Below are 25,527 nucleotides of genomic sequence, written 5' to 3' on the forward strand. Positions count from 1 at the left end.
CCAGCAGGGGCAGCTCCCCCAGAGATTTGTGGAGCAGCAGAGTCCTGAAAGACTGAATACAGAGCAGGAGGAAAGGATCAGACTGGAACAGACCCCAGGGACAGGGAGAAGAGCAGAGAATGTTTCCCTGGTCCCAGGGCAGGGATTTGGGGTGCAAACCCAGCTTAATGCAATCCAGCCCTACATGCTTCTGCAAAGGGGTGTCTTTCCTCTGGCCTCATGCCAATAAGAACATTCTCCCTGGACAGAGGGCCAGGGACAGTGCTCAACTCCATCAGCAAAAAGCCAGCACAGTTTCAGAGCTGCCCAGTGCCAGCTTCAGCAGCAGCAGAAGCACAAATGCCAGGCAGGGAAGAGGATGGATGAGAGCAAGGAGCCTCCTCAAAGACCTGCAATCCACTGGGGTTAATCCTGGGGTCACACCTTTCTCCTGAACCCTCTAGCCCCGGGAGCAGGTCAGAGGGAGGCCAGGCTGCACAGCCCTGCAATGGGGTCAACCAGTGAGGTCCTGTCCCCAGAAGGGACACTGTGACACTGACTGTGCCCTGCAGAGGACGTCCCCAGGGTGCTTGAAAAGCCCCATCTCCAGGGCTAGGAGCACCATCCAGGTCCTCACAAAAGCAGAGAGAGCAGGTCAGCCCCTCGAACTGAGAGACCACTTAGGTGCCCTCAAGAAGCACTGCTGCTCCCTCCAACCTTGGTGTCCCCAGCGTCCCTGTCACGGAGGGCAGTGGCCCTGCTCCTGCCAAGCAGGGACCTGGGAGGCACAGTTTTTGGTTTAACCCTGGATGTGGAAAAAAAGAAAAAAAAAAAAAAAAGAAACAAGAAAGAAAGAATATTTAAAAAAAAAAAAAAAAAAAAAAAAGGTGCTTTTTGCGCTCATTCCTGTCTTTTGGGATGAATCCCGCACCGGGACCACCCCCCCTCCCCGCCCGTGTCCTTCCGCGGGAGGTCAGCGGGGCAGTGCGGGGAGCGGAGGGGCAGCCGGCCAGGGGGGGCAGACAGCTTGCGGGGGGCTCCGGGGGCGTTTGGGGGGTGCGGGGCATCAAGCCAAATGCCCCCCGCTTTCCCTTTCGGGTCTCCAGCTCCCGGAGCTGGTGGTCTTGTGTCATTTGTTACTGCCAGGGGAGAGGGGATACCACCCCACCACCCCCACCCCCCCCCCAACCCCCCCGTTTAAATTCCTGCTATTGTGGAGCAGAAACCGGGTTGGACCTGGGTATTTAGATGACATCACCGAGCAGGTTGGGTTATAAAATGAATGAAGCAGAAAGCAGCCCAAGTTCACTAGCTCGGCACTTCGCAGGCGGCAGGAGGGACCTCGGGGCTCCGCTCTGAACTTTGGCTCCCGTCGGTGCCGTCCTCTCCCCGGGGCTGCCCTCGGCTCCCCGCTGCCCCCCGACCCCTCCTGCTCGGCCCCGCAGAATGCAGATCTCACCCTTGCTGGCTGGTGGACTTTTACTCGCGCTGCTCTCCGTCAGGCTGGAGGCGAAGCCGGCGTCTCAGCTCCCACAGAAGGTACGGCTGGAGCTTTCTTCGGCTCTTCCTCCTCTCCCGGTCCCGCTCAGAGCCCTGGCGGCACGGGGGGAGACGTGGGGTGACTGTGGGGCGCCAGACTCAGTGCAAAGAGGGGTTTTCTCTCCGCACGGGCTGTTTGACTGCAAGGGGGACTCGCTGCTTCTCCAGGCTGTCCCGAACGTCCGGGGACATGAGCCCCAAAGCAGAGGCTGGAGTGGGACGTGGTGTGGCCCCGTAGCCCGCGGGATCGGGGAAGGGAAGGGTGGCACCTTGCTCCGCGGGGTCAGCCTGGGGTCCCCGCTGTGCCGGGCACGGGGAGGGGAGCAGAGCCGGAGCGGGGCAGACAGCAGGTGCACGGCGGGACAGGGTGCGAGACCAGAGCCCTCCGAGCAGCGCTGACCAAACCGGCCGGGCAGGGGCACAGAGGAGTGCGCTCCTTCCCTGCGTGTCCTGTGGGGAAGGGGCACCCCAAATGAGGGTGTTCCGGGGAGCCGGTTGTCCCGAGATGCTGAGGCGGTGGGATGTGCCCGAGGCCACCCACACTGGGTGGCACTGCCCCAAGGTCTGGACAGAGATGGGGACACGGTCTGAGGATTCCCCCAGGACAGCAGTGGGACGGGAATTGTGTCTCTGTAAGGCGGTGGGGTGCAGACTGAAGAAAAAGTGTTGATACGGGGGGATGTTGGGAAAATGAATGAGGATGGACATTTCCAGGGCTTGGTGGGCAGCAGCTCTGAGCAGGGAGAGAGATGGGAGGCCTGGGAGATGGGGTACAGTGAGGAAGGAGGTGTGTCCCTCTAATTGTGGGTCAGAATTGGAGGATTGGGAGGACACAGGGAGCATTAACTAGGGGAGGGAGCAGCAGGGAGGAGGAACCCTGATCTCCTCACCACTGCTGGGGACACTCTGCAAGAAAGGGGTGCAGGGGGAGCTGTGGGGCAGGACCCCTCCCCATAATCTGAACAGGTCTGTAAACTGGTGAGGGATGCAGTGACCGAAGGGGTCTGAAAGGAAAGGACCTGCCAGCTTTCAGGCCCCTTCAGATTATGGGTGGGGAGGAGGACGGGACAAGACAGTGACAGCAGCACAGTTGAGGGATGCAGCTTCACCAGCCCTTTGGAGGGGCGGTGTGGATATGCAGTGACCGGGGCAGGAAGACACCGCTATGGTGTGGGTCAGGGGGATGCTCTGACCCCAGAGAAGGGAGCACAGATTTAGGGAGGGCAGAAGATGCCCTGGGCACAACTGCGGGGTGGTGGACTGCACTGCGGGGCACAGACCCAACAGCGAGTTTGCATCGCAGAGGGGATAGATACACCCACCCCTCTGCGCGTCCCTTTCGGGGCACCCCCAACACTGATGGGGATCGCTGGGGACGGCGGCGCTCTGACCCTCTCCTCCCCACAGGCCTCCCGCGGGTCGGCAGCAGCGGCGGCGGCGGCGGCGGCAGCAGCGGGTCCGCCCGAGGCGGCGGAGCGGGAGAAGGAGCGGGAGAAGGAGCGGAGCGGCGGCGGCGGTGGCGGCTCGGGGCCGCGGGAGGCGCGGGAGGCGCGGGCCGAGGCGCGGCCGCGGGCGGGCTGGGCGCGGCTGCTGCAGGACCCGCCGGGCCGCCGCCACAAGGGCCTCCACAAGAAGGGCCTGGGCAAGGGCTGCTTCGGGCTCAAGCTGGATCGCATCGGCGCCATGAGCGGCCTCGGATGCTGAGGGACCCCTGGCGGTGAGTGCGTGGCCGGGCCGGGATGGGGCCGGGATGGGGCCGGGGGCTGCTCTCCGGTACCGCGGGGGATGCGGAAGATGCGCTGCCCCTGCGAACGCGAGATGCCAGCAGACGGGACTGCAGGTGTTCATCCCGCTGAGCCTCGAAACTCCCAGCTTTGCTGGCGGGCAAAGAGGAGGACCCCAAAGTTGGCCTTATTACGGGAATCGACCGGCCCTCCTGCTGCCTTGCTCTGTAGAAGGGTCAGAGTCCCCAGCTGCTCCCGCAGCAGCTCAAATTAGATTCCCCCTAATTTGAGCTAGACCCGTAGGCTCCGGGGAGGATGCCGGAGGAGCTCCGGTGCAGCCACACGTTCCCAGTGTCCCCCTGTGCCTGACACATATAGGTGACCTATGGATAGGTATTAGGAGGGCAGGATACCCTGTGTACCTACAGTTGAAGAGTTAGTGAGGGTCCTGTCCCAAACATGCTCCAGTGCTTTAATTTAAGGAAAATCAATACGTAAGTTCCCCAGGTGCCTTCTAGGTGTGGTGAAGCCAGGAGTGGCACTTTCCTAACTGCAGCTTTCTATCTGAGAAAGTTGTGGGAGGCTGGGAGAAGTTCTTCTCATGGTGCTTCACAGCCACTGTGTAGCACAATGGATGAAGGAGTGTCACTTCCCCAAAGTGATGGGTTTGCCTCACCTGGCAGGTCTCCCTGCAGGTGCTGGGGACAGTGAGGCACCGTTCTGGCCTGGCCCTACCAGCAGGACACACACAGATGAACTCACACTTTGGGAAGCATTTACCACTACAGCCCAGGCCACTTCTTCCCATGCACAGCACTGCCCCACTCACAGGGACATGCCTGGCCCTGCAGTAACATAACTGGGCACAGAGGGGACTGGATCCAGCATCCTGCTGCTCTGCAGAGCAATGGGAATAGCACAACCCAAAGATGCCTACAGAATGCCAGTGCTGGTCTGTGGCCTGTCCTGGAGGGATGGATGCTGTTTCTCTCTTCCCTCATTTAGAGACTCCTCAATATTGCCAAGTATTGTCAGCTCAGGACTCCAAGAGGAATACACATACCCCATGTAGGCAGGTCACACCTGTTCTCTCTCACAAAACCCATCAGAACAAGAAAAAAACTCCAATAGACACAAGGGTAGGAGGAGCAGCAGCTTCCCTCAGCCTCTCCCCTGAACACTAGCCAGAAAGGAAAGGGTGCATTCCTCCTTCCTTGCTTTAGCACAAGCAAAAAGCTCAGGGATGGCTTCTGCTGAGTCCAGCATCCCCCAGCCCCAGGCTATGGTTACTTTGGCAGGGGTTTTGGCTGGGGATGGGCAGGGGGTGCTGTATGGCCAGTACTAATGGGCACTTTGTTCTTGTTCCTCGCAGGGCTTTGAATCCGTAGTTGACTTTTTCCTACCACGTGTGGCCAGGCACGGCCATCCCCCAGGCAACACCTAGAGAAGCAGAGACCCCCTTGGAATGGACAAAAGATGTGGCTGTGTTTTTCTTTTTGGTACGAGGAGTCATGGCACCAACTGTTTTGGTTTTGTTATTTTTTTAACAAGTGCTCTCTATCTTATATATATTATATATACAAACCCTCACCAAGACAAGGGACAGTGCTTTTCCAAGAGACTGATGAAGCCAGCTGCATAACGTTGCTGTTTGTAAATTCATGTCATGCATAAATGTATTTATGTTGTAAAGCTATTTATATATTGTTTATAAAGAGATATTTATAAAAAAATTATTTATGTAACTAAATGAAAAGTCAAGTATTGTAACATTTTTTGTCCTAAGTAGTTGAAAAACTTTAAAAAAAATCATTCCGTGTGGCATTTTGTAACCTGTCTTTATTTATCAAATTCACATACAATTTAAAGTGATTGATTTTAACAGAGCTAAAGAAGAAATTGTTCAGATGTTTTAGAAAAGTCAGGAGTGAGAGAAAGGCCAGCTGATATTTTAAGCTTTGATTCCCATATGCAAAAGTAAACTTGTGCCCAATCCTGTGATGCTCTGATGGACTGAATCCTGCCCGGCGCTGCAAGACTCTGCAGACCCCAGCTGAGCTCCTTGCGAGAGCACACGGCCCCGGGCAGCACACCCATGCCCAGATCCCAAATGGCACCCGTGGAAATGAGCCCACCATGGTTAACAGCCAAGCCCTGGATCGACAGCAGTGTGACAAGGGCAGCATCTGTCTTCTAGTCCAAGCTTCAGCCCATAACTACAGTTCTACCAGTGGTGCTGGATGGAGATGCCGTCCCTGCTGACAGCAACAAGAGCCCACGCTGGATCTGGCCCCCAGCTGCACTGGTGGAGCAGAGCTTTGTGCTGGAGGCACTGCTATTCCAGGATCCAGCGGCCCACTAAGTGTCTTGTTGATGTTCCCATTTGCCAGCCCTTTGCCACTAAGATGTAAAGTTCCTTCCTCCAACAAAGATTTATTTCACTGAGCCAGGGACAATACACAGACAGACCAAAATATACTGAGAGCCGGCTGGTAAGGACTCATGGACACAGCTGTTGCTGCAGCTTTTTGCTATGTAAAGTGCATGAAATAAATTGTTAAAATGACTTGGAGCTCTAAAGGAAACAGCAAGCGAGGGGGCAGGGAGAGCAGTAAACACACAAACTCCTGCTTGAAGACTCTTTGGTCTCATTCTTCAAAGAGGCCTTAGAAAAAAAGAGAGTGGCAGGCGCCCAGCCCAGCCGTGACAGGAGTCACAAATTATGCCCTGGCCATTGTAGTGTAGCGGGCTGGGAAACAACGAGCATTATGTTCCACTGGTGCCTAGGACAGGGCAAAAAGAAAGTCACCAAGACCCAGAGGCAAAGTGACCCTTTTCCTTAGCAACCACCAGGAAACCATAGAAACCTCCAGTCAGACTCACCCCAGCTCTGACAGAATACTGGGTGCACAGAACAAGAGGATTCATCCAGACACCCAACAGCTCAATCATCAGGTTAGGAGCACCTAGGGGACGTTTCTGACCTTGCATGAGCACGGCCTCCATCAGAGACAGGTACCCACCTCGCAGTGCCCACAGGGTCCAGCTGGACAGGGAGCAGCAGCTGATGGACCACGTAAGACGTTGCCTATGGGGAACAAAATCAAGACCCTGGCAGCGAGGGAGGCAGGATGGGCAAGTGGCAGCTCCCATAGGGAATAACAACCCACTGCCAGGGCTCTGTAAGGCAAACACATCTGTGAAGGTCGCTCTTCCAGTTCCACAACATCTTTAGAGGGAAGGAGTGGCTATATCAGGAGCTCCTAAAGAGATGCCCATTAGAGGGGATTGTCCACTGTCACCCAGGAAACCTAAAGGACAATAAGGAATTGCTTACTGTGCAGACTTTGCACTGCCAGAGGTGTAAGAAGGTGGTGCTGCAGGTCCCATTCAGAGTCCTCATCCTTGAGCATGAAGCCAGAGTAGTGACCAGGACAGAGTGACAGGCTGGGACCAAGGTGGGGACAATTCCCCTTCCAATTTTGGCTTTTTGCTGCAAGCCAGAGCTGAAATAAAACCACCTGCCTGGTGACAGAGGGGTTGTCCTCAACAAAGCAGCAGTGACTCAATCTCAGGAATTCAATCCACACAATTTGACCACCTAAGTGAGGCAGAACCGGAGATAAGGTTGGGAGATAGAAGATCACAGACTGGGGTTATGTACAGTCTGGATCTCCATTTCTCCTCAGCAGCATTGTCCAAGAGAAAAAGCACAGCCCACAGCATGGGTCCCTTCCATCCACTGGGCCTCCTGGGAAAGAGCAAGCCCAAGGAAAAGGGCAAAGCTGTATGGCAAAAGGCCATTAGCTTGGCAGACATGAGAAATCAGAGCTAGAGCTCCTGGTGCAGAGGGAGAGGATAACAGCTTGGTTCCTTGCTTTGCTGTTTCTGGTCTGACTAGGGATAAGACACCCTATCCTTCAGGATTCCCACCAGCAGGATGGGAATATCATGTCCATGTGTGGTGGAGCTGATGTGCAAGAGAGAAGGCAGCACTGAGGGGTAAAAGAACACTTGAGAAAGTCCAGATCAACTCAATCTCAGCCCCTCTGTGGCACAGCCAGAGCAGTAGGTCTGACAGGCAGAGAGTGGCACTGCCAGCAGAGGTCAGTTCTCAGAGCACTGATGAGCACTTTCCTGCTTCACTGGACAAGCAAGAATGGGAATCAGAAGTGGCTCATTAGAACACAGCAATCACCCAAAATGGCCACAACTGGGTCTCCCTGACAGGGGCTCAGCAGAAAACAAGGGCAGCAAGAAAGAGAGGCCACAGGAATCTAATTAAGAGGCAAGGAGGCATCTTGTGCAGCAAAAACAAATTCATCTCGCATCACTGCCTCCCCTGTGGGCCAGCTAGGTCAGATGCTCACAACATCCCATGAAAGGATCCATGGCCAGCCCTGGAAAACGCCCCTGCTACATCCCAGCCCCACACAGCATAAGTGAAAAACAGTTGTTCTGGATGCAAGGTGCAGCCTTAGGAGATGGCATCTGATATCTCAACCACAGTCTCAGACAATGGCCTTTAGCAGAGGTGTGTACACACCTGAAAGTGAGGGGAGCAAGAGTCCCAGGGTCCCCTCTCCATAGTCAGGTCAAATTAGCACTTATGGTACCTGGTGGTACATTTGCTGCACCACCATCTGAATGAGCAATAGCCAATTCAGCTTCCAAATGGGAACACTTGTGACAAGACATAGCAATAGCCTTGATTTCTCCTCTCCAGGAGCAATTCCTAGCAGGAGCTGAGCCATAAGCCCCCAGCCTGAAAAAGCACACATCTCTAATAAAAAAGGACAAAGAGCTTCCTCCAGTGCTGTAGTACAAGTGCCTAGCAAAGCCCAAACAGGCTGCAGCAGACCTTGGAGCACTCACAACAGGGACATTGTTGCCTTCTGTTTGGAAAAACAGTTCTGTTCCCCCAGCCCATACTGCATGTTTTCCCTGGTACCATTCATGCAACTTTTCCCAGGTACTTACTGCTGAAGGGTTACAAAGCCCAGCTCAGATGACAGCAAATCCCAAAACAATGAAGAAAAAGAAAAGCCCAGAGTCCCAGAGCAGGAGAGCAAAGGAATTTTCCATCTGGAAAGGGACTTGAGGCATGGAGCAGGGACTGCCAGGGGCAGCAACACACATGCCCCTGCCACTTGCTCCAGGACTTCTCCAAGCATGGGCTGCTTTCCTCAGAATGCAGAAAAGCAAAGGGAAGGGATCACAGGGCAACTTCCAGAGGGAGCCTGCACCTGACACAAGCGTGAGTTAAAAACAAGAAGGGAATTGAATCCAGGCCCCTTCCTGTCAGTCAGCAACTAACCTTGTCAGGAGGGATGGCAGCACTAACTGAATCAGGCAATTCATTAGGTTGGGGCACGCAGCAAAAGCCCACGCTCTCTGGAGCAGAACTACAGTGAAAATCCAGGGTAATGAGTTGCAAACTGCCTTTGTAAATGACACTTCTGCAGTGACTCTGGCAGGATGGGAAAAGAGTTAACAGGAAAATCATTAGATAGCATCTCTTTGATATTGTTGAAAACTGCACAGGCTATTTTTCTTGCCCCCTCCATAATTAACCTGATATATTACCCATAATACTCCAGGCTGATAGTCCCACAATGGACCACCTTACCAACATCAGGGGAAAAGAGGGGTATGCTACTTAAAAGGAAGACGACTTCTGGAAAGGCTTTAAAGGTGTAAGATTTCCCCCCTACTGTACATGCACAACTTCTTCAACTCCATCAGCAACCAACCTCTGCCCAGCCAGGAAAGCAAAACCCTGTCACAGTCAGCAGGCAGGAGCAAGGCTGTCCTGAGAAATGCAGCTGCAAAGGAACTGATCTGCCCAAGGTTGATCTCTGCAGCTGCAGCAGAGCTGGACACAGTTCTGTGCTTTGCTCCTTGTTTACAACACTGTCCTTGTCCTTGATTTCCTTTCCTAAACCAGGCCACAGCCTGCACCTCCTGAGATGCAGAACAGCTCTGAGGAGCAATGCCTACCCACCTGGCTTGTCTGCCAGCAAGGAGAGGTGTCATCTCAGAGTCATGATGTAAAAGCTACAGCATCACAGCTGGCAGGTGATCCTGAAGGAACTGGTGCTCTCTAACAGCTGTGAAGGTGACAATGAAACACCAAGACGTTACTTACTGCATCAGCAGAGCAGCCTTAGGACTGTGCTAATCATGAGACAGTGAAACATCAGGGCTGGTGAGATAAACAGCATCTTTGGGAAGAGTCTGGAAGGTGAGAGAGCACTACTTCCAAACCTCATACCCATGAAAATACAGCCTATAGTCAGACAAGCTCCAAATACTCACAAAGAGGCTGATCCCTGATGGAGTGAGGCCTTGCTTACCCACCACAATAAGCTCTTCTGGAAACACAGAGGTATTATGTGTGATTAGGGCATTTCAAATACATCCTAATGATACATAGGCTCCAAAGATCTCCAAAGGCTCTTTGGAGATCTGGGGATGTGGAAGTGTGTCTCATCATCGACTAGAATCAGAGCAAACAAGGACTACTACAAATTCTTTCATGTTCTGTGGGGAAATACACATTTCAGGACTGTTAAATGACCTTGTGGCATCCCATTACTACCTGGAATTTCCAGTGTGTATGTATGCACCATCACAGAGCAGGGACATCTTTTCTTATCAACAAGGAAGAAGTCTGGTCACAGCTACCACACTCAGGCAATTTGCACTGGGGCATGTCATGAGATGTACACACTGCACAAAGAAGCATCCGTGCCCGTGGATTCACAGACAGGGAGCAAAGTGCTGCTCTGCCCATTCCTTTGCCTGGCTCACCAATCAGAGAGGGAATGCTGAGAGGCAGGGTCAGCCCAGGCTAGGGGATAAACACACATTCTCTTTACAGAGTACAATCACTTACCTCTGGGAGCTCTGTGACAGGGCCAAACTTGGGGAACTATCAGCAAAATGTCAACAGTCCCTGAGAGACACAGATCTTCGTCATGGAGCAGAATGAAACAATGACATATTCTTAAAAACTCTGCTGAGAAATTCAGACTCTCAGGCTAAAATTCCATGTTAAGAATGCAAGGTTGATGTTACAGGTAGGAACTGAGATCTCTCTAAACTTTAATTTACCTTTCTTGATAACCTTGAGTCACTGCCTTGCAAATCACACAAAAATATGCAATGCAGACTCAGGTTTTGGTTCCCTTGCATTAGGTCAGGTGTTATAGAGGACTTAGTGGGGTGGAAAACAACAGGAAACTTTGTGACCAGGTGCCTGAGATGGGTCTATCTGGGTCTATTGTATTTGTGGGGCAGGCTCTTAAGATTTCTCCATTTCCCCATTATTGAGAATAATAAAAAACAAGGTTGTTTTTCTGCATTGCAGTTTGCAACAGGCTCAGACCAAAAATAACAATCCCCAGCACCAAGAGCCCCACAAATGCACAAGTTTGGACTGTTTACTGTGCAGGGGTGGGCTTTGTGTGGTTTCTAGCTTAGCTGAACTCATATAAACCTGTACAGAACTGAAAGTTTAGGAAAAGTCTGGTTTACCCATGTGATTTATGTTCTAATACAGCTATCAAAGATAAGGGCACTGTTTTTTCTGTCTTCCCTGCAATGAATAAGCCCAAGTCTGCCGCACACACGTGGACCAATGCATTTTGCCCTCATAGAATAAGAACACTAAAACCAAAAACACCATCTGGGGTCTGCATCCTTTCACTTTCTTTCAGGAACTGAAAAATGTTCAGCAAAACTCACTTTGCAGGGCTGGTGGGAAATGGCCATTTTTTCCTACCACTATCTTCTATAAGAAACAAAAGCTTCACTTTCTCCAGCTTCATTCTAGAGAGCAGCTCTGCAGATCCTACTCCTGTACATGATCCATGGAGAGAGACCTGCAAGCCTGAGAGCAGTTCCACAAGCATCCATGGGATTTCCTAAGTCTGCACATGACTGATTGCAGGACAGGTCTCAAATCTGAAGACAGAAGGGTATGTCAGCATCACTGATTTTCCCTCCAGCTCCCAACACAAGAGTAAGTTAGCATTCAACTTAGCTAAGAAGGTGAGGAGGGAAGTAAAAGAAGAGATTTTCCAACCAAAACTTTTTTTTTTTCTCTGTTAAAGACTGACATCAGCATTGCTTTATCATGTTCCAGAACTGCCTGATGTTAGCTGGTAAAAACTGACTCTGGGCAGGAATGCCAGGGACATTTGTTAGCATGAGGCACAGCTTGAGGGCTAGGGCAGCCTACCAGCACTGCAATCAGCTGAGATCCTCTCTTCCATTTTCCAGCTCAGTGCTCAATTCCATATTAAACAAGCACTAGTACAAGTGAAGCTGCAGAACACAAAGCTAGACAATAAAGCCCTGAAGAGCAGAGGGAAGGCAGTTTCCATCCCTCTGGGTGGAAAAGGCAAACAGAAGTTCAATAGCTCAAAGTCTGTCCTGCTGAATGTTGGAGTGAGCTGCAGCTGGAGCATCCCATTGCTGCCATAAACCAGAGCAGGGCAGAATGCTCGCCCTGTACCAGGGAGCAGTGTCCAGCAGTGCTCAGACAAACTGTGTTAGCTGCCTCCAGCAGGCACAGGCAATCCATGGGAGTTTGCATCAAATCTGCCTCTGCTTCTACCTCCCTCTTTTCCCCATAGCAGTTCAGCTCCCTGGGCACTCCTCACTCAAAACTGCCCAAATTCAGCCCCTAATTCACACAACTCTGCTCTGAGTCGTTCCTGTAGTTGCAGGGTGTCAACACAGTCTTTATGTCTTGTCCTTCTCAAACTGCACACAGCACCTCCTGCATCTTTGCCTGTTAACAACTCTGCCTTCTGCTTCATTCCTGGAATAGCTTCTAACTGTTCCTTCAAGCCAGATTCATTAACCAGCTGCTGCAGAGCTGTTTGCCTCCCCCAGGTACTCTGTGCATGTCATTTGTTAATGACTCATCTCAGCCTGGGCTCATTGCAGACGTCCCCCTCCTTTTGCAGTACCAAGCCCTTCACTGACACTCCAGGAAAGCCAAACATGCAAACAGCTCCATCCCCTCCAATACCCCAGTCCCTTCTCTGTCCTCTGTCACCATGAGACATAGGACAGCTCTTTATTCAAAGTGCTACTTCCTCCCTTGCTGCTTTCCTGATCAAAGGCAACATGAACCAAAGCGTAAATAAGATCCTCACCCCCAGCCAGGCTTTGAGAACAGCAAAAACATAAAAAAACCTCCAACACTAAAGAAGCTTCAGCAAACTAATGTGACTCCTGTAACTGGCAGGGAATAAGCACTGAGGGTGCCAAACTCCCATCTACTTCCCCAGCAGACTGCAGCTTGATGAGGAGCTAAAATGATTCCCAAAGGCATTTGTATTTCTCCTCCACTTTGCAGGACTGATATTAAAAATGGAAAGGAAAGAGGACCAAAGAGCCTCCCCTCACTAGTTAAATCCAGTGAGGAACTGGATGACTGGCACATTGAAGCCGTCCATGCCAGCAAGCCAGAAACAGACCCAGTCCATCTCCAGCACACAGACTTGGGGACAAAAGATCCACCTGCAACTCCTAAGAAGCTGTCAGCTGAACACTGGGAGAAGCTGAAACAGGGAGCTAATACTGCCACTGCTTGGGAAACAGTTCCCTTGAGTTACTGGTGAAGGCTTCGTGCTCTGGGCTTATCCACTTAATATCCTTGATGCATTTCTAGGGGGAGAGAGAGCTGGTAAAGAATCAGAAGCCTGACCAGAATCAGAAGTTTCTGGGACTTGACCCAGAGGAAGCTGAAGGGAAGGTATTTAGATCTTCCTCTCCAGATTAAAAACTAGTGTGCCTGCACTGCAGAAGAAAATGAGAGGGATTTACTTTCAAAAGTGAGCAAGTCCTGTGACTGAGGACTGCAAACATGCACATGGCAGAGTCCTGGTAGCAATAAGAGTAAGGCACGTGCGTTGCACGAGCAAATGCAGGTGACAGCTGGCTGCAGGACTGAAGCATTGTCACAGTCCTCTGGTTAAACAGCTCCCCTGCCTGCTCAGGGAAAAAGCTTCTCTTTACAGAAATGAAATGCAGGGGCCAAACTACAAAGCAGGATTCTGCTAGATGCAAAGGAAGGAACTGACTGGCCTAAGAGCACAACTAGGAACCTTCCACAACCAGGCATCAAAGCTTTTTAGGCTCAGGACACGGGGCTCAGCTATCAGCTTTGCCACAGATCCTTCTGCACAAATTTGGACAAAGATGAACTACTAACGAAATGTGAAGAGGCTTCTCAGTCTCCCAGATGCATCAGAGAGATCAGTCAGACCTTCGGTCCACATACACCAAGAATCAAATAAATGCTCAAGTGAACAAGTGTCATTGGACAACAAGCCTAAAACAGCCTCAAAGTCAAGACTCCAGACTCTGACATTAAATCAGCATTTTTAATTTTTTTTTCTAAAATGTACTTTTTTATGAATTGCTGTTCCAATGCTTCCCCCTTAAAAAAACCCCACACCTTACCAAACTAGGTGCAAATCACCTGAAGTTAGTTTGTAACAAATAAAAAAAAACCCCACAAAACAAAGGCTGAAATGCTTTAGAATCACAACAATGTACAAAAAAAAAAAAAAAAAAAAAAGCCAAAAAAAAAAAAAAAAAAAAACCAAAAAAAAAAAAAAAAAAAACAAAAACAAAAGGGGAGGAAAATACAACCTGAAAGTGTTCAAAATTCAGAAAGACTCATCAAGTCCATTGCTTCAGCAAGGGGATGCTGCTGCGACCCCTGCCAGTGGGTCCTGGGCCACCAGCCTGCCTCGGTGCCAAACAGGCTCCTCTCCCACTGTCGCCAGCATCCAAGGAAGAGCGAATGCATTACCCTCTGAAGGTATCAATGGGGGAAACAACTCACAAGCAGCTCTGGGAGGACACATCACATTCAGGAAGAATAGTTTCTAGCATGCCCCTAACCACCTGCAAGGTCTGTATGAAAGAGCAGCCTTCTTCCTCCTTATTGTACTGATGCCTCAGAGATGCAGAACAGTGCTTTAAATCTGTGAGAGATTAAAGGGCTTAGTAAGGGCAGTAAACAGACAGATAAGTAAACAGCCCAGCACTGGAACTCATCTTCACAGAGCGAGGTAGTGTGAATTTCACCCCAGTTTAAAATAGACAGGGGTAGTGGAAAGGCTGAAGGCTTCCATGTAAAGCAGTTCCTGGCCTAGAAACCTTCCTGTGCTCCCTTTGAGAATTAAAAGATCTGTGTTGATGGCTTCCTCATTCCCAGCCTGGCTTTGGTAGCCACACTTCAACCCTGGGATTCAAATGCTTGCTATAGAAGCTCTCCCATGATCTGATTTAGTACAGCAGCTTCCTCAAGGTTAAGCAGCAATGAACTAGCTGGGAGGGAGCAAAATGGTCCACAGATATTTTGGTTTTTTTCCTGCCCCTTTTGGTTAATCCCTTTCTTTCAAAGTCCCTCTCGACAGGACCAGAACAGGGACACCCTGAAAACTCATAGGAGCTGCACAGTGTAACTTAGCCAGGTGCTGCTAACTGGGAGCTGCTCAAACAGGGCTTTGACTTGCCAGCTGGGAAGGGACTGGCCCAGAACCCACTGAAAAGGAGACGCAGGCCCTTTCTGCTGCTCCTGTTGTCATTCCTGACCGAATGACATTCAGATGGTATGTTCTAGTGACGGCTGGAGACCAGCCCTTTGACTTTGGACATCTTCTTTGTGGGCTGCCTTTGTTCTGTGTGTGGAGGGCACTCTCGCTCTACCAGCTGCTGCTCCATCTCCTGTGCCGACGACGAGGCTGTAGCTTTTAATGTTTTCTTTATGTTTGTGACCTGGCCAAGAAGAGACAGTGAATCAGCACCTGCTTCTTCCTCCCCTTGCAGCAGACACTCTGTTCATAAACATATTGAAAAACCCCTGGAGTACAAGAATGGAGATTAGAAAAGAGACTCTCCCAGCAATAACACACTCTGCATTTGAATTTAATAAAGGTAATGTCTCATCCTCATTTACAGACAGAGCTAATAGTATTTCTGGGCCAGAATAACTCGGAAATAGGTTTTTTTCCTAAGAGATAATGATACAATATTGTGCCACCCTTCTGGCTGGAGGGACCTACTACTGCCTTGGTGCAGAAGGGAGCAATCCTACCAATCTGTTAGCGAGAAGCAGGATGGGGAAAGAAGAGAATGAAAGAAAAATTTACTCTCAGGACAGAACTTAAAAAGGAAAAATGCCATTTAGCCTAGGTGACTACCTGAGACATAGGTATTTGCTAAGAAGCAGGAACAGAAATTGGTTTTGTGGGAAGCAGCAGTAATGTTTCTGCTACTCTGGCTGAAAAGGAGAGACAGAGCACTAAGCATCATCCTTGGTCCCCTGGAACTCTGCAGGGCTCACCACAGATACAGTGAGCAAACCTTAAAAAAAACCCCAAGGCTTGGGAGTCAGGTGTGCCAACTCTAAGCCAAAGACATCTGGCAAACCAAACGTGCTATGGATGCCGATGAAGCCGCCGAGGAGATGCAAACATAAAGCTGCAGGGATGCTAAGCCCTGGTGCAGTGTCTCGGGAGGCGCATCCCCACCTTCCCAGCGGCCGGAGCCGAGGCTCGGGCGCAGGGCCGGGCTGGACCGCGGGCTCGTGCTGCCACCTAACGGCGGGAGCGCGCCACGGCCCCGCTCCGCTCGGGGGAGCTGCCGCGGGCGCTTTTTGCAAAAGCAATAGTGACTCCAAAGATTTTTAACTACATTTCCAGGTTTAACAGAAAGTGGTTTTTAATTCCTGCCTGCCTTGTACGAAGAGAACAGCGTTCCAATGAAGATCTGTGGTAAAAGCACAGTTTTCCTAATGAATCAATACAGGAAGCCACAATTAGTGCAGTCACCTAGCCTAAATTTATAACAATTCATCAAGAAAAGTTCCACTCCACTGGATGTTTGGTATTTATGGTCTTAGTAGCACGCAGAAGCAGATGTGTTTTCCTTCTACCCCATGCCTGATTTGCATGATTGCTAGCCTTTTTCTGAGAGCCCTGACCATCAACCAGGCATTACCAGATTATTTCCTTCATCAAACAAACATTTATCCAACAGCACAAAAGCTTGAGATGACTCTGTACCCACCTCCATCTCTACCTGCTGCTGAGTTCGGTGGTGGTTCTCTTTGTACTGGTTGGCTCTAAGTACTTGCTGCTCAATTCCTAAAAGAACTGCTTCACAGCCATCACACCTGCAAGATACAAACGATGTCAAACAGTGTTTACAAGTTCTCTGTGCAGCAGCTCAATCAGGCAATCTGAAAAGTCACACTCATCTAAAAGTTTAAGAGATTATTAAATTTATATTTCCTGCTTAGAGTTGCAAAAAGCTGGCAAAAAAAAGCTTTGCTGTGTACTTGATGCATTTCTCAGCATTCTCTAGAGAGTCTATGTTACTCTTACCATCAGATAATAAGTGCAGGTTCAACGCACTTTCATCTTCGTTTTCCGTCAGAATTACAGCTTAAACAGGATGCAACACAGTATTCAAATGTAAAATTTTAAAATTAAAGAAAAAAGTAATATTGAGACAATCCTCCTGCCTGTTAAGTGTTCAAATGACAAGAGCACTCAGCATGGAACTCAGAACTGGAGAAGACAAAAAGGGAATTGGCACTGCGTTCACTATTACCTTCCAAACAATGCTGCAAGGTCCTGGAAGCTGCCAGAGCCCTCCCACCATGAAGGGACTGAGGGAGTTTGAGCAGAGAAGCAAAAAATCTGTCCCCACCACAGGACAGCATATTTGCCCAGCAGTTTAATTACTTTTCATGCACTCATTACCATAGCAACTAGAAAGCAATTCCCAGTCAGCTCAGGACCTGCCATGGGCTCCACAGTTTATGGGGTGATTTCTTTAGGTGGGAAGGGAATCCTACAAAGATATGAGAAACAGCTTCCTGGCAAAGGTACAAAGAGATAATACCACAGCCCCACTATAGCTGCAGACAAGCTGCATTTGCAGGAACAAAGACAAGACAAAGCCACCTGAAACATCAAACTTGAAGAGCTGTGATTCTCTCAAATTTGCCCACACAGTTCTCAACACAGTAAAAAAAACTGAAAAATCAACAGTTTTGTCTTCATTATTAAGTGCTACAGCTCCCACCACAAAACCGTGAGTCCAGTTTGGCACCTCTTTCTGCTAAGTCCTCAATTCCTCACTGGGGTTCTGCCATGTAAAAGTTACAGTGAGAGCAGAAGCCCACAATGTGGTAGAGTTTGGCTTGATACATAATACAAATTGAATCCCAGATGGGTTCTTGGAAAACTTGCCCAACAGACTCCTCCTTCAAGTGCCTACTTATAGCATAAGACTCCTGATTAATGGAACATGGTGAAATTGAGCCGGCTCTTGAAACTCAGGGGAAAACCAGGACAAGCTATGTATAAGGAACAAGGAGAATGGAGAGATTGCCTCACCATTCCTGGAGTGTTTTGACAATGTTACTGATGTCCTTCTTCTGGATGTCTCTGCCAATACAAAAATCCACCTCTAACACCTGGTTTCGTTGATCCAACTTCCCCTGGATAATATCTGTGTAAACAGCTTCAATAATGAGATCTTCCAGCTCCCTCAGATTCCTCATATCCAGGTCCTTCAGCAACACAGAATAGGGAATGCACTAAAAAGAGCAAGACCAAGAATAAGTTAACAGTCCTGAAGTAAAAATGAATGGCTAGTCTCAAAAGGTTGAGACTCAACTGTTCATTGTATATTACACTTTGACCTGCAGGTACAGCAGTGACTGATCATGGCAGAACAAATGCTTGCCAGGCTATGAAATATTCTGACACAACTTTGATAATTCCTGAAGCTTTGGTATAGCACATTCTAGAAGAAAAAAGGTAAATGGGATTGTAGAAGAAATTAAGAGTGTTACATAATTTTATCTAGAACAAAAAGTCAGTGTTGTAAAGAATGATTCTCCATTCAGGAGCAGTGAAAAAAGACATACAAAGTTTCCCAGACCTTCCTGACCAACCTGCACGTCAGTTCAGATATCCCTACACTTCACCCATGGAAGTCCACTAAGTTAATATCCCAAATGCACCAGGAGAGAACACTGTAACCTACATGCACTTTCCCAGTACAGGATTTTTTTGTGAGTACCCATGCAGTCTGATACAATTTCAGTGCTCTAGAATGGATGCCATTTTCTAAAACAAAATCAAGAGACAACAGCTGTCAAACCCTACACACTTTACCTTCATTCGGGAAGCCAGGCTTACAATCGTCAAGTGTTTCAGCTTGTTTTTCTGAGTCACTGTTAATTCAGGCAGGTTATCTTTGTTTGCTGTTAATGTCAAAAAGACAGGATTCAGGACTTTATTTTGAAAATTACACAATCCAGGCTGCAGAACTTCAGGCTAGTTATGCTACACTACACCCTGAAATACTGAACACCTCCAGCTAATGTGGGTGCTAGCTGATGAACAGAGCATGCTGCTGCTGCTGCAGACAAATTGGCACACCCAGGGAGAGAAGGGGAAAAGTTAAGAACAACTTGGCAATTGCATTCTTATCTGCTTCTTCAGTAATTCTGGTTCTGGAATTAGAAGGTAATTCACAACTGGTACCCTGCCAAAACAGTTGGTCAATGGCTTTGTTTCTACCAAGTAAATTTTATTTCATTAACAAACTGACAGAAAAAAATCTTTGCCCTTTGCTGTTCTGGTTGCAAATACATCTGTTTTTATTTCTCTGAAGAGCTGCAGAATTTAAAGTGTGAAGGCTGAGGAAGAGAGGAGAAATCATTAATCTAGATGGCCACACTGTCACTGCATTATATCCATGTGCCTCATGAATATTTAAAAAAGAGAAAGGATACTGGCAGCCCTCCAAAGCTAAGAAACTCTTTAAAATATCTACTTTAATGGAAATGAGTGTTTCAGGGCCACTCAAGTTCTCTCATCCATCCCACCTCATTCAGTGCTCTACATTTTGACTGCTTTTCCCCCTTTCTCTTTCTTCACTAGAAAAGGAAGAATGAACTGTGCTGTCACACACTGTGACACAAGTGCCACGGACAGCAAGCACATCCTCTAATCAGTCACCGAATTCACGAGGCTCATGTTGCTCCACAGACACTGGAATTTCCAGTCCTTGCATTTACAGATGCCACTGCTCCTTACAAGAACTAGATAGCTCATCCACCACCATAAGAATGAGCACTATGACAGAATTATTTGTCACACTCTGTAATGGTCTGGATGAGGTTGCTACCCACAAATTAAGCATTAAATTGTAGCAGAATGGAAGCATAAGCACCGAAGATAAAAGCACATTTGAACAGATACAAAGATGATTCACACATAGTCTTTTTAAAGCTATATAAAAGTCATTATTTCAACTTGTATTCTGGCTAAGAAATTACTCACTTTGTTTCAGCAATGCCGTCATGAAATAAAAGGTTCTCACAAACCATATAGGTTTTTTATAAATAATGCAGAACAATTTTGTCTAAGTTTTCTGCAGTTTCCATAACTGGTGTAATCTAAATTTCCATAGAGATGTCTGAAATTTCCCTCTACAGAGGTAAGTGGCCTGTGAACGTCAATGAATTCTGCTGCAGACCAAGTCAACCCAGTGCTGCAGTCCCATCCAAACCTGTAGCACCCCAGAGTCTCTAACCCTTCCTTTCATTTTTATCAAGTAAAAAGCACACATGACCCAGACCCCCTATGGACAATTCTCCTAAGCAAGTTCTGTTCCTGGATGCTTTCACCCAGCCACACTACACCAGGTACCTAAGAAAGCACAGAATTGCCTCTGACAATCCCAAAGGGCCACCCAGTCCCACGCTCTGCAAACGGGCAGCAGTCTCTTACCTACATAGTCGCGGTACGTTCCGTAAGCAAACAGGTTCAGCAGCTGGAAATAGGCAGCATTAGACCCCTCAGCAAGCTGACGGGGAGAAAAGAAACATCACATAAAATGGGCAAAACAATCCTGACAGGCACCTTCTCCAGAGAATGGTTTAAGTCTGCACAGGACAAGAAGCACCCAGAAAAGCAATTATATCCCATGCTGGACCAGTTCTAAGGCAGTTTTAGAGTCAAGATGATCCAGCCATTTCTATGTACTGGAACTTAACTCCAGTTTGTATTGTCAACTGCTTTGTGTGGCATCTTGGGAGGTAAAAGAAAAAAGCAAATCTTAACTTCAGCTGACAATTATAGGGCCAGCTCCTCTCATCAGGTGATAAGCAAGTAGGTAATGGTGATGGCTGGTAAGGATCCTGTGAAAGCCAGGACAGCTTACCTGCAGAGCCACCACAGCTTCAAAGCAAAGCAAAGCTGGGACACTGTAACTGGAGTGCATTTGAAGGTAACAGCTCCTCTCTTGCCTGCAAACACTTCACCGGAATAATGGCAGCACCAAGCAGTGATTTTTATTGATTAGGTTTTTAATACCATTGGCTGCACACAAATCCAGGAAAAAAACAGTACTTGTGATTTGATGCTGAATAACCATCAAGATGCTTTTATGCATATTTAAGAACCTGTTTAAAAAGCTAAACTTGCTGTACACTGTGTTACTCCAGCTGCAGAGATACTCAACTTAGATTCCAGCATTGTAGGCAGGAGCTGGCAAAGCATTCTCAGCAAAAGCTCTGGAACTTACTTTCCACCTTGGTTTGAAGTGGTTTGGATTTGGTTACCACCTAGGCCTGATACACTAGACATCTGTTCACAAAGACTTTGGAGAGCATTGAAGTTCTGCTTTCCAGGACAGTAAAGAAATAGAAAGGGATTCTTTCCTTGTTGGCTGCCAAAGTGCCTTCTTAAAACAGCTACTGTGCTGCTGCCATGTTTTTGCTGTGTTAGCAATTGCCTTAAGGTAGCAAAGCTTTATATAAGTATTCTTGAACACCTAAAATATACAGGCAAAAGCAAGGTCAGTCTCTTACTCAAAAACATCTCTCAACCCAAGTAAGTTGCACCAGGCCCTCCTGGCACAGAAATTTCACCCACAGGCTGCTTGTGGAAACTTCTGGGGATCCTGGTAGTACAGAAGGGGCATTAAAATAAAAACTCAACTCTTACCTCTTTCACATTTGTTAACTCCAACAGCTCTCCAAAGACATAAACCCCAGGAGCCTCCAGCACTTGATTTATAAGAGCAGTCAGAGCTGAGCCACTTGTTCCTTTGGCTAGTAAAATGAACTGCTCTAGAAGATTGCAGGACGGCTTCTGTTCTCCTGCCATTCTAGGTTTTCAATCTGTGAGTAAAACAACATAATATTAACACATCCTTTCTCCTCTGCTGAATTCTGCCTGGCAGGGGACCAAAAGGTGCTCAGCACAATAACATTCCAGTATCAGCAGAGCCAGGCTTTTCTTCAGCATTCAGGAAGGCCAGAACAGGTTCAACTGCTGATTTAGCTGGAGAGCAAGAATGACTCCCACAATCTCTAAGCAAAATTTCCATCTGATCAGTTCCCTAAGAGGATCAGCTCTTGCAGATTCCTTCTTATAGGACAGGAGTTTAGATTTCATGATGTTTTCAGACTTTTCCTTCTAGTGATGTTGCCAAATAATGCCAACAGTAAAGATGCTATTGATACACTTGATTGACTTCCTCCTTCCTCATCACACAGCTGCAAACCAGCAACTAATGTAATTCCCTATGAAGGACGGATGCACACTGTATGCCCACACATCCCACCTTTTCCTTTGACTCTGGATATTGATACAGTGTGTATCCATAATTCCCACAGCCTTCTGAGCCCAAAAGGCAAACTGAGGGCTGTAAGCAGCTCCCTGGTCTGCACTGTACTGTTCAAGTGTTTTGGGTTAACAGGAAAGCTTAAGTGATAAAAATACCCTTTCTACAAAGGCTCTATTTAAGTCTCTGCAAAGAGAGGTCTTTGTCTTCGGCTGCTGCCTGACATTTTTTGGTGTGCATGCTGTCTCCCAGCACCAACATGTTGCTTTTGAAATGTAAACCACTATTTATTAACAAGTTCCACAAAATGAGCTGTTTGTTTACAAACAACTAAGACAAAACTTCCCAAGCATGTTATTCAGAAACCAAACAAAGAACTTAACAGATAAGGGAGGTTTTGTGTTATGTTTGTATGGGATAATTATCAAGCAGAGGCTATAACCTTTACTCTGGTGATGAAAACCAAACACCAGAGAACCCAACAGCAGAGAACCTGTCTGGTTCTGTGTGACCCACATCCTCCCTTGTGGGGGGGGAGCACAGTCATACAGGGGCTTCACTCTTTCATCAGGCCTAACCAAATTAAGGCTTGTGAGAGCATCACAGCTTCCTGTATTAGTCAACTTCTAAAAATACACTTCACTCTGTTCCATTACACCTGCAGGTACAAATGGTCTCAACTGGAGTGAGCAACCTTTAACGCTCTCCACACAGAGATATCTCAGCTCCCAAAGTCTCTCTGGGGTTCTTTCCATCAGAGGCACAGGTGCAGCCTGGCTGAACAGCACCTCAGTTCTGACTGAGAAATCCCTGCACTACAGAACATTACATGTGGCTGCCTAACACATCAGTGCTGCTCCCTCTGCTCACAGAGAGCACGATTTCCTCACGAGAGAATATGGATTGACTGTGCTGGGAATGAGATTCCCATTTCACAGTTCTATTGTCCTCCCTCACAGGTAATCAAACCACAGCTGGTGTGTGAGGTTACAAAAGACTGGCTGGCTGTATCCGTACCCTGGTGGCAAAGGGATGCCAATTCTCTGCTCCTTCCCAAGTAAACGTTCGGACAACTGCGGTGCTATTGCAATCTGTGTGCACACCCGTGTCACAGGGAATACCTCGCTGCTTCCACAACCGACTTACTCCGGTGAGAAGTGACTGAAATACACCAGACACTCCAATGCAGCTCGTCCAAAAGCTACAACAACCCAAGCAGGGGGACAAGCCGGGCTTCTCTCGCAGTCAGGCCTTTCTAAGGTAGCTCAGGGAGTCTGCGGGCGGGAAGCGGCCCGCAGACTCTGAGCAGGAAGGCGGGGGCTTCCCGGCCCTGCCGCTCCCCCAGACCTCTGGCAGAGCCCTCAGGCCCCACCGAGCCCTGCCGCAGGGTGTAATTTACTGGGGGTCCCTCACCGCCGCTCCCGTTCTCAGGAGGCTTCTCCCATTCCCGGCATTACCTCTCCGCTCCCGGCCTCCCGTCCCGCCGCTCCCGGCGCCGAGCCCACCGCGCCTCAAGCCGCCATGATGGCGGCGCCGGTGTCCGCGCGCGGTTCCTTCCCCCCCGGAACGCGCGGGCCGCGCCGAACGTTCCGCCCGATCCCGGGCGGCCGCGAGCACCGGGAACCGCGACCCAGCATCCCTGGGATAGCGGGATGGGGACGGCGGGCTGGCGATGCTGGCACCTACAGAGCCTGGTCCAGCACATGAAGCAAACTTCACTGGGACCCGAGCAGCTGTTCCAGCCTAAGCAAGTTAAATTCCTGCCTTTCTTCTTGGGGATACGAGGTTCTGTCGCAGCATCACCCGTGCAAAGGGCTGCTGTTGTAAGGTCGCTTCGTTATTAGAAGTGGGACCGTTATTAGATTGAATGGGGCACTGGAACAGACTCCCCAGGGAACTGATCATGGCAGAAAACCTGGCAGAGCTCAAGGAGTGTTTGGGAAACACTTTCAGACACAGAGTGGGATTCTTGGGGCTGTCCTGTGCAAGGACAGGAGTTAGGCTCGAGGATCCTTGTGAGTCCCTTTCCACTCAGGATATTGTCTCAGGCCAATCCTCCTGGGAAATACCAAGAGATGTAGTGAAGATAGAACTGATTTTTAAACTCCACAGAAAAATGGTCCATACAAATGATAAACCAAAGGGCAGAGCTCTGGCAGTGACATGGAGTCAGGGAGCGAACTGGAAGGGTTAAGATTCTCCCCAGGGAGGATCAGGAGCCAAAAGACAATTGAAGGGGTATCAGAACAAGGATGGAAAGAGGGAACTGGGGGGTGCTAACCTCCCCAAGATTTGTAGGCTCATCCATGCCATGTTGCGAATAAAATGTGCCTCTGTTAAAAATCCTTCAGCTGCGAGCAAAGTGCTTCTGACTTGCAGTCAGCAAGTCCCTGAAGATCAAATCATGGACCAGCATGGTCAGGAGGGGGAAGCCTTCAAGGAAAGAACATCAGAAACTATTAGGGAAACTGATGGGGCTTAGCCTGTGTCTCAGAGCCATCTACAGCAGGTCCCAAGGGCCCCATCATCCATCAGAGAAGGGGTGGCAGACGAGTGCAGAGGTGCAGGTGTTGGAATGCTGTTGTGACACTCTGGGCTTCAAAGCAAATTGGATGTAAAAAAACCAGGCCCTGCGCAACAAGGGAACTCAGCCAGGGCTATAACAAGCCAGTCAGTAATTTACTTAAGCCACACTTAGCTCTCATTTGCACAGAGAGGGAGAATTACCTCTTTAATCACATCCTAACCAGGCCCTTCCCCACAGTTCCTGTCATCCTGCAGACACGCTGGAACAGTTGCCTTGGACAAGCAGTGTGTGGCCTCCTTTTTCCCTTGCTAAAGCTTGAATTCCAGGCTGAAATAGAAATGAAAATATATGATTGTGAGCTATTTTCCATGGATTGGTTTTGCAACCTTTTGATAGAGCCTGTGGGTAAAAATCTGACCATATAGGTCAGCCAGCAGTCCCAGTCCTGATACCTCCTAACTGTTGACAGCCAGCCTGGCTGGCTGACCTGGACTTTGGAGGACAGCAACAGCTAAGCTCAGCTTTTGGTATGGATTTTTGTTTTTAAGAGGAAAAATATGTGGATGTCCAGCTGTCTCATTCCCTTTTAAACAGCTATTGCAACCTCTTGCTCCACCCACACAGCTCTCTGTGTGCCAGGAGATGTTAATCCATTTTATCTTTTAATGTTGGCATTATCTCTCGACTCACCCCACCTCTTCCCCTTTTGATTCTGAAGTCCAGGTCCTTTTTAGGCAGCACATAATTCATCTTATTTCCCTGCACTGCCACAGTAATGTCCCCAAGAAGTGGAGTCCTGGACCCCCAGACTTTGAGGACATCTGACCTCACCAAGAAGAGGGCCAACAATGAAAATACTTTTGTGTTTCTTATATTTTCACTTATATTTTATTACTCACCTGTACGTTCTTCCATGACCCTTCATCCATTCATCAGAAGCTGCCACACCTGCCAGAGATGTGAAGGAAAAGTTTACAGTTCCAAGTGGCACCAAGGACTAGAGGGATTTGCAGCAACTTTCCTGCAAGCAGATTTTTATGATGATGTGCTCTAGAGTGCTGTTTATGTTAA

The 25,527-nt window shown here is 48.7% G+C and overlaps 2 protein-coding genes across 2 annotated transcripts; one reads left to right on the forward strand and one right to left on the reverse strand.

Moving 5' to 3' along the window:
• Window positions 1-1,299: 1,299 nt before the first annotated feature.
• Window positions 1,300-5,808, forward strand: NPPC (natriuretic peptide C). Its single transcript, XM_056498999.1, has 3 exons — window positions 1,300-1,518; window positions 2,926-3,235; window positions 4,615-5,808. Exons 1-2 carry the CDS (start codon window positions 1,426-1,428, stop codon window positions 3,220-3,222), a joined length of 390 nt encoding a protein of 129 aa, XP_056354974.1. The 5' UTR covers window positions 1,300-1,425; the 3' UTR covers window positions 3,223-3,235; window positions 4,615-5,808.
• An 8,065-nt stretch (window positions 5,809-13,873) lies between these two features.
• COPS7B (COP9 signalosome subunit 7B) lies at window positions 13,874-23,489 on the reverse strand. Its single transcript, XM_056498996.1, has 7 exons — window positions 23,387-23,489; window positions 21,308-21,483; window positions 20,090-20,165; window positions 18,467-18,555; window positions 17,681-17,883; window positions 16,344-16,449; window positions 13,874-15,050 (listed from the first exon to the last, which is right to left on the reverse strand). The coding sequence occupies exons 2-7, from the start codon at window positions 21,467-21,469 to the stop codon at window positions 14,892-14,894; spliced, it is 795 nt and encodes a 264-aa protein (XP_056354971.1). The 5' UTR covers window positions 21,470-21,483; window positions 23,387-23,489; the 3' UTR covers window positions 13,874-14,891.
• Between the last annotated feature and the right edge of the window lie 2,038 nt (window positions 23,490-25,527).

This window comes from Oenanthe melanoleuca, chromosome 9 (genome assembly GCF_029582105.1).
Source record: "Oenanthe melanoleuca isolate GR-GAL-2019-014 chromosome 9, OMel1.0, whole genome shotgun sequence".
Lineage (NCBI taxonomy): Eukaryota > Metazoa > Chordata > Aves > Passeriformes > Muscicapidae > Oenanthe > Oenanthe melanoleuca.

Excerpts from the sequence above, each read along its gene's own strand:
- NPPC (XM_056498999.1), top strand. The coding sequence starts at position 1,426 with ATGCAGATCTCACCCTTGCTGGCTGGTGGACTTTTACTCGCGCTGCTC. Across the intron at positions 1,519-2,925 it reads CGTCTCAGCTCCCACAGAAG|GCCTCCCGCGGGTCGGCAGC; the intron begins GTACGGCTGGAG and ends TCCTCCCCACAG.
- COPS7B (XM_056498996.1), bottom strand. The coding sequence starts at position 21,469 with ATGGCAGGAGAACAGAAGCCGTCCTGCAATCTTCTAGAGCAGTTCATT. Across the intron at positions 18,556-20,089 it reads AACGTACCGCGACTATGTAG|CAAACAAAGATAACCTGCCT; the intron begins GTAAGAGACTGC and ends TGACATTAACAG. Across the intron at positions 16,450-17,680 it reads GTCAAAACACTCCAGGAATG|GTGTGATGGCTGTGAAGCAG; the intron begins GTGAGGCAATCT and ends TGTATCTTGCAG.